The sequence below is a fragment of the Nannospalax galili genome, unplaced genomic scaffold (assembly GCF_000622305.1).
Source record: "Nannospalax galili isolate Female #2095 unplaced genomic scaffold, S.galili_v1.0 scaffold833, whole genome shotgun sequence".
NCBI lineage: Eukaryota > Metazoa > Chordata > Mammalia > Rodentia > Spalacidae > Nannospalax > Nannospalax galili.
Genome location: NW_008333374.1, coordinates 694,652 through 703,022, shown reverse-complemented (window position 1 = coordinate 703,022; position 8,371 = coordinate 694,652). Strand labels below are relative to the sequence as shown.

General features: G+C 52.4%; 2 protein-coding genes across 2 annotated transcripts in view; both read right to left on the bottom strand.

Moving 5' to 3' along the window:
• The window catches only part of Kmt2b (lysine methyltransferase 2B), a 21,438-nt gene extending 20,705 nt beyond the window's left edge, over positions 1-733 (bottom strand). The window contains exons 1-2 of the mRNA XM_008828078.1: positions 504-733; positions 62-287 (exon numbers count right to left, since the gene is read on the bottom strand). Of these exons, the coding sequence (XP_008826300.1) occupies positions 62-287; positions 504-733 (456 nt within the window). The remainder of the gene's footprint in view (positions 1-61; positions 288-503) is intronic.
• On the bottom strand, positions 50-5,016 carry Zbtb32 (zinc finger and BTB domain containing 32). Its single transcript, XM_008828077.3, has 5 exons — positions 2,352-5,016; positions 2,071-2,144; positions 1,915-1,975; positions 1,608-1,780; positions 50-1,483 (listed from the first exon to the last, which is right to left on the bottom strand). Exons 1-5 carry the CDS (start codon positions 3,197-3,199, stop codon positions 1,206-1,208), a joined length of 1,434 nt encoding a protein of 477 aa, XP_008826299.1. The 5' UTR covers positions 3,200-5,016; the 3' UTR covers positions 50-1,205.
• Positions 5,017-8,371: the final 3,355 nt, after the last annotated feature.

Genomic DNA, 8,371 nt, shown 5'->3' with positions numbered 1-8,371 from the left:
GTGCGCAGGGCCGGGGGGGAGGGGAGGAGAGGAGGGGCGAAGCGGGGCGGCTGCGGCTCACGACAACAAACAGCGCCGCCGCGGGGCGGGCGGCAGCTGGCGGTGGGCCGGCCACGCGCGGGGCACCACGGGAGCAGGAGTCCGAGGCCCGTCGGCCGTCACCCTCAGACCGCACCTGAAGTGCAGACCCTGCGTCTCGGCCGGACAGGGAAGGCGCAAGGTTCCCTGGGAAATGTAGTCCAGACGCCCGGTTCCTTCCGCCCACAACTAGGGCGCGAGAACTGGGACTACGAGGTCCGCAACAAGCACCCGGAAAGCCAGTTCCTGGTCTCGGGGAGGTGTGGTCCTCGACTCAGACTCCTCCCATTGTTCTAGTCCGAACCAGCGGCGGCCAGCCTGGACTACCATTCCCAGAGTACCGCGGTCTTCCGACCCTGGGAACCCGAGCGACACCGGCAAACGAAGTTAGGGAGTGTGAGAGGCGTGGGCTGGAGAGAACGCACGGCGTCGCTTGGTTAGTCGCGGTTCCAGGTGCAACCCGGTAGCAGCACTGCACGGCGCAGAAGGGAGATGCGAGAGAGCTAGTCTCGCTACCCTTGTGCTCGGGAAGAGGAGGCAGCAGCCGAAACCAGGATCCGAGCCTGCGCTCCTCTCCAGCCTGGGCTGGGCGCATGCAAACTAGAGTCCCCGCGAGGAGATTGCTCCGGGAGGGACTGGTGTCTTGGGGCCCCATCCTCCCTGTGGGTGATGAAGTTCGCCCGGACACCGAGCCTTTGCAGCCGGCTGCCTCCGGGGAATACAGGGAATTCCTGGAAATGAAGTGTCCGGCCCTCTGGTTAGAGAGTGAATGGCCACCAGGGGCCGCTACAGGACCAGGGGCAGGATGGGGGACCCCTCAGCGCGATCGAGTGAAGTCTAGACGGCTTTCTCATCCTTATAGCACAGAAAACTCTTTATTATGGTGATGCAGTTGAATAGTCCCCAGTTAGTCTTAAGTCGCACAGACTTCAAACTTGAGTGTTCTTACTTCTGCAGCCCTCGATCATCCGGAGAGGGAAGGGCTCTTGGCGCCTGTTCTTCAGCCTCCTGCAGTCCAGTTCGCCAGGCCCCCCGAGCGGCGGCGCGGCTGGCTCAGGGACCGAGCCCGCTTGCCCTACATCATTTGACTGGACTTTTGACAAGGCAGAGGAGCTATCAACACCCGGTCAGGTGGTGGAGGAGGAGGTGGGACTCCCGGGAGAGGTCGAGGCTCTCGTGGGCCTCGAGGAAGAGTAGAGGAAGGTGGAGCGTATGGTCCATCCGGGCGGCAGCTGGCTGGGCGAGTGGCCGCGCATGTGCGCCTGCATGGAGGCCAGGCTGGGGCAGCCTGCCCGGCACAGAGGGCAGCGGTAGGGAGCGGCCCCGTGCGTCCTCAGGTGCTTGGTCATGGCGGAGAAGTCCCGGGAGCGCTGAGGACAGAGGCCACAGGAGAAGGGCTTCTCTCCTAACGGGCCAGAGAAGTGGGCGATGGTTGGCCAAGCTAGGGTTAAGTCGAGCGAAGGGGGAGAGGGAGGGGCGGGGAGAGCGGAGTTGAGAAGACAACTTCCCACTGGGCAGGGCGCCTGTACCTGTGTGGACTCGGTAATGCGTCTCCATCTGATGCTTGAGTGAAAACCTCTTTCCACAGACAGAGCAAGAATAGGGCCGAGAGCGAGCAGGAGGGGGAAAGGGAGAGAGCTGGCGAGATGGGCGGCCGGGTGTACCCTCTTGACTCACACAGGTTGCCAGGGCGCCTGTGTGGACGGAGAAGTGAAAAGAAAAAAAAAAAAAAAAAAGGCTTGCCCCGAATCCCAAGGCCGAATAACTACAACATCCGGGCAAGAAATTAGGAACCTCCGTGAGGCTGAGTACTGCTGGCCCTACTTATCTGCGTGCCCTTGCCCAGGCTCTTCTGTCTCCCACTGGCTGAGTTGTGAAGGACCCTGGGGGAGGGATCCTGGAGGGAGCCGAGTGAGGTAGGGGCCCTGCTCAAGGGCTGGCCTCCTGGAACCCATGCCCTGGGCAGAAGCTGAGAAACAATGAGGGGCTTACCTGGGGTAGGGCTGGAGGAGGCCAACTGGTTCTGACTCCAGAGCCCTTTGGGGTGGTTGAAGGCCAGTGGGATCCTGGGAGTAGGGTGGGGAAGAATTACAGCCTTGGCAAAGCCTGAGAACCTGACCAACACTGGCCTCCCTGTGGTGGAAACATCGTCTCTCACCCCCAGCTCAGGAAGTGTACCCTAGAGATAAGAGATGCTGCGCCCTTTCACCCATCACTGCTGCCTGTCCTGGACCACTCCCTCCCAATGGCAGTCTGCTAGGTCCTTCACTCACCTCTGGTCCTGAGGCCAGACCTCCCAGGCTGCAGTGATGGGGGTGCTGTGGGAGAAGGGGGTGCCATATCTGGGCGGCCACAACAGGATGCTCCACAGGGCAGGTTGGCCTTCCCCCATCCAAGGGGCCTCAGCCCACCAGGGCCTGGGAATGAGGCTAGTTTGGAGGTAACCTGCTGTGGGGAGGGGACCAGGGAACCTCCACAGACTTTCCTCAGAGCCCTTGGGGCTCTCTATACCTTGTATGACCTCTCCTTGCTTCCCTTCTGCTCTCTTGAGGTCAACAGGAGCTGGGCTGAGTTTCTCCTCTAACCTCATCTTCCTCCTTACCCCTGTAATCCCAGGACTCTCTTCATGTAGCCTCTCCTGTTCCCTCCCACTAGTTCTGAAGTCCTTCTTGGGCATCTTCTCTCCAAGGCTCCCCAGTCCTCTCTCAGAACCCCTCATAGGTTTTTCTAGCTCTTGATGCTTCTTTAGAATTGAGTGCAGCTCAGCGTCATCCTTGTCCCTTCGAGCCCTCCGGCATGCCTCTTCCAGGGCCTGCACCCCCAAGACTCTGGCAGCCTCTTCTAGGGTCCCCAGTTCCTCAGGCTGCAGCTCTACACATTCTCCATACACAAAGGTCAGAAGCTGGGCAAAGGTAGAAGGGCTTATGCCTTCTACCAGAGCCCACCGGCCCCTGCAGCCCAGCTGCTGGCTGGCACCAGCTAGCACCAGACTGTGGGCAGGGAACTCTTGGCCCCCTACAGTGATCAGAGTATCACACAGTGCTGGCCGGAGCCTGGCTGCTAACTGTACCAAGCGATCAGAGCCATAGGGGCTGATTAGTCTTGTGGGAGTCAGGGGCATTGCTCCTTGCCAGGCTACCAGTTTCAGAGGCTCTGAGCAAAAGGCCAAGGTCGAGGGTTCATGGCACAATGGGGAGGAAGAAACCACATATTCTCCAGCCTGGAGAGAGTGGGAGAAAGAGTGGGTTGCCGGGTCTAGACTGGAGCTGTCGATCCTGAATGAAGCAAATAAACTAACCCAAGAGCCAGCTGTAGGGTGTGGTAGTGAGACAAGGCAAATTTGGTGAAATTCAGGACTTAGAGCAAGAGCCAGGCGGTTTAACAAAGTCTCAAGGAGTGGGTTTAAGACAGTCTAGGCAGTGACCTGGGTCTTAAAGGATGGTTCTGCTTCTCCAGGTCCTTTGGCAGAGAAAGACCTCTGAGCAGGCTGGGCTTTCCTCATTCCACACAAAACCTGGTATTTAAGAATGGAGCAAGCTTCATGGGAGGGCTTAAAAAGAAGCTAGTGGGTCCTCCCCCAACGTGGAGCCCGGGCAGACAACAGGCCAGGTCACGGCAGGAGAGCAGACTCTAGGGCATCACTCCATCATCTCTTTGAAACTGAAGCTTCTAGAACACCTCCTCAGAGAAGAAACTGGAAGAGACCAAAGATTCCCATCCAATGAGTGGAGAAAGCAAAAGTCCAAGAGAGGAGTTTTAGAGAAGGCTTTGACGCCTGAGGACACAGGAAAAAGGAAACAGAGACTGGAGAAGGGGAGGCTTTGTGCTCTCAAAATGAGAATAAAGAGGTGGTTTGATTTTGTTTTCCATAAGCCGAAAAGTGAAGCCTATTAAGAGCTGACAACCACCACATAGGCTCCCCAGAAAACTGGGGACCAGTATATAGAGAGAAATAGCCAAGTGTCTTGGCACCTTTCAGGCCTAGTCCCCAGTGCAGACCTTCCCTAAGTAAGGACACCTTAAGGAGGGAGAATTATTACTTGACCACTTTGGGGGTGACAGATACAGGTTGGTAAGAATGGACAGAAAGAGGGGAATAAAGGAAGAAAGCCTCAGCTGGGGGGAGGCAGTCACTCACCTCGAGCTGCCTCCTGGCACCGCATGCTCTATAGTGCTGTTGGGCTCCTGCTGCCCCCTCAAGCTAGCCCCGCCCCTGACTTCAGTCCTCCATTGGATGTCCCAAGTATCAGTCTGCCACAGTCCCCCAAGGGGGTGTGGCTATATACCCCTGGCTCTGCTCAAGGCCTACAGGGGAGACTGCCCCTCTACTTTAAGAACCCAGACCGCTTCCTCACCCTGTCTCTGCTTCATTTATGAACTCCTCTAGTTGAAGAAGTGAATCTGTGGTAACAAAGACTTTGGAATAACCAGAGTTCTGAGTCTCATCTCTGCCCTATTGAGTCACCTTGGCCAAGCCATCTCTGAGCCCCAGTCACTTCATTCATCAAATAGCAATAATCTGGTTTGGGAGGGGGGCTAAAGATGAAGTGGGCACGCATGTGAAAGTGGTTTTTAGGTACAGCACATTCAAATGGTCTGAGTTCTGTTTCTCAGAGGTGACTGTACAGGGGGAGTAGCTGGAACTGTTTCTAATGCTGCAGAAGTATAAGAGGACAGAAATGTGATATTAAGTGTGCCTCCTTTATGAGGCTGACCCTTGTCATCTGGGCCACAGCAAGGACTGTGTGTGTGTATGTGTGTGTGACTCAGATCTTCCCAGCAAACACTAAAGGGGGCAACCCCAGGAAGCCTGTGGTGGTCTTTGGAGAGAACGTCTCCTTTTCCTGGGCTGATGACAAATGACATTTCTCTGAAATTAAGACCCAGGTTCTCTCTCACTTTCTGTGCAAAGGGTCAAGGTCCCTGGAGGTTTCCCCCTCTTTTCACAGTTCAGCACTTTTTTTTTTTCTTTCTTCCTTTTTTCAGACATTGTCTCCCTGGGTAGCCCAGGATAGGGTCAAGGTCCCTGGAGGTTTCCCCCTCTTTTCACAGTTCAGCACTTTTTTTTTTCTTTCTTCCTTTTTTCAGACATTGTCTCCCTGGGTAGCCCAGGATGGCCTCAAAATATCCATTAACCTTCCTCAGCCAATGCCACCACACTCAGCTTCAGCACTCTTAAATTGAGGATGGAATAAAGCCTTCAAGTCTCATTTCTTTATCCTTTTTCTTTTATCTTTTACTGTTCTTGCAATCTGACCCTACAGCACATTTTTCATTCATTTAACAAAATGTGGATTGTGCCTGGCCTGCCATATATATGCAATAAATAATTAGAAGATAAGCAAGTCGGGCATTAATAGGTTGCTCTAGTGACAAGATGCAGTCTGGTTCTCCATAGGTTTCCCCTAGATCCTGGTAACCCTCTAGACCCAAATTCCTGGCTCTAAGGTCCCCTTTCTGTTTGGCTCCAGGACTCCAAAATGTTCAGGCCGGCTTCCTACTGTCTCCCAGCAGACCTAAGATGCCTTCCCTCTCATTCTAGCTTGGGCTAGCTCAGGCAGGTGTCAACCCTTCCTAGATCAGACAGGGTGTGCCGGTGGGTTAGGCTGCTGGTGGGGGCAATGGGGTGGGGATAGGGGAAGATGAGTCAGAGCGAAAGGGAAAATGCAAATGGCAAGCTGTGTTCCTCTACTCCTCTGAACGTTAAATATTTCCATTTCTGAGCTTTCTAACTCCTCACATCACCACACCCAGGGACACATTAGATACCCTCATGTAGAAGACACATGAACCTTCAATCCTGATAGGTTTGCAAACAGAAATATCCTTCCTCCAACACAGATACACAATTCTTAAAGACAAGAAGTGGGGGAAAGCCACAATTGTAGAAAGAAGGTACTGGGGTCTGAAAATGACCTCATCACCCAGTGGAGGGGCAGCCCCTCCCCTCCTGCCCACCATCATGTGCTGGTGACTCAGCTGCCCCACTAGTGTGGTTTGCCCACTGATGACCAAGAGGTGGAGACTACTCAAAAGGATTGCACCTCTACAAGCCAAAGGCAGTTGACAGGGGATAACATTGGGCTTTCAGGGGACTAAGAGGAGAGGGAGGTGAGGGGGCTCCCCCACTGAGTAAAGAAAAGCCCCCTAAGAATGGGAAACCCCATCTTGCCTCCCCCTTGGTGTCTACCCATGGTAAGGATATCCCCCTAGAGAGTGCTTCCTTAGAGGTATGTATTCCCAGGGCCCCTCTGCACCTGAGCCCTGATGCTGGAGACACCCTAGGCCCTATGTGGTCTCTTCCTACAGCTGTGGCAGGGCAATCTAAGACATTCCACACTGAGCAATGATGACAGAAACAGATCAAACAGCACTTTGCCTTGGAAGGGTAGGGACACTACTGTTAGATCACAGACCCTCTAGCTGCCCTTCCCTCTCTCCCAGAAATTAGGCCACCCCTGCCACCTGACCCCCAGCCCCGCACCCCCGGCAGCTCACTGTCTGTCTGAGATAAGAAGCCCTGCTGTGCTGTAGCATGCAGTCCCTCTCCCTTGCAACTGCAAGTTGTTTCTGGTACTATCTAGTACCTGGCTCTGTGCAGTGCCAGGAGACAACATAGACCATGCCAGACTAAACCACATGCTTTTCGAGGCCCAATCACACATCCCACATGCACTCCTAATAAAACCCATTTTTAAGGGTAATTTGGTGCCACTCCTTTCCCAAACCAATCAACCTGCAGCATCTGAGCTGCTGATTTCTGACTTATAACTTAACTTACTGTTCTTAGAATGTTTCCTTTCTCTAAGAAAACTTGCACCAGTAATTTCAGCACGCAGGAGGCTGAGGCAGGAGGATCATGAGTTTGAAGTCAGCATGGGTTACATAATGAGACCCTGTCTCAAGCACAAAACTAAAAATTCTCCCCACCTTCAGAGTAGGGATCATCTGCAGTGTTCCCTCAGGGGTAGAGTTAGGAAATCACAGGTTAGGGGAAAGCCTGTGACCAGGCAGAGGATAGAATAGACTGGAAGAGAAATATGTGGGAAAAGGCTACTGCTTCTCTGGTTTTTGTTACTGTTTTGGATCTGTTTGTTTTTCTTGAGACAGGGTGTCACTATGGGGTTCTGGCTTGCCAGGAACTCACTATGTAGACCAGGCTTGCCTGGAACTCACAGAGATTCACCACCTCTGCCTCCTGAGTGCTAAGATTAAAGGCATGTACCATCACATCCAGTTTTTTGTTTTGGGTTTGTTTTTTAGACAAGTCTTATTTTATACAGGCTGACCTGGTACTCACTCTGTTGCAGGTTGACTTCAAACTCATAACAGTCCTCTGAAGTGCTGGGATTATAGGCATGAGCCAACTCAGTCAGTCTCTCTCTCTCTCTCTCTCTCTCTCTCTCTCTCTCTCTCTCTCTCAGTGTTTTGAGACCTGTATCCTGAGTTAGCCTGGAACTTGCTATATAGATCAGGCTGGCCTCAATCTCCCAGAGATCTCCACCTGTTTCTGCCTCCCCAGTGCTAGGATTTAAGGTGTGCACCACCATGCCTGGTTTCTCTCTGTGTTCTTAAGAAAAAAAAAAGGCTTTATTTGTTTTATGTTTATGAGTGTTTTGCCTGCTTGGATGTAAGTGTACCACGTTCGTGCAATGCCCGCAGAGACCAGAAGAAGATGTTGGATCCCCTGTAACTGGAATTACAGACAGTTGTTAGCCACCATATGGGTGCTAGGAATCGAACCTAGGTCCTCTGGAAGAACAGCAACTGTTGTTAACTGCTGAGTAATCTCTCCAGCAACCCCCTCTGTTCTTTTTGATACCCATATTACTGAATCGAATTTGAGGTCTAACTTTTTTTTATTCCTACCAATAGGATTAACCAATGAAACAATAAAGGAAAAACGTATGAGGCACTGAATGTGCTGCCTAAATGCAAAACCAGCTTCCAGAAATCTTTATATCACAAAGCAAAACCCAGATCAGTACAACAACATCACTATAGTAATACAAGTATCGATTCTATTTAAATATCATAATTAAAGATAGACCGTCAGAATATACCAGGGATGATTATCTGTTTTATGAAAAATGTTCAGTCTTTGTCTCACCTTTCTTTTTTGAGAAAGGATTTCCTTGTGTAGCCCAGGCTGACCTTGAACTCCCTCTCAAACCTTTTGCCTCAGCCCCCAAGTGCTGTGAGTCCATGAACCACCACACCTAACTCTGTCTCATATATTTTTAAATATCACGCCCATTCCTCAAACCAAGTTGAACAAGACTCAATTTGGAAC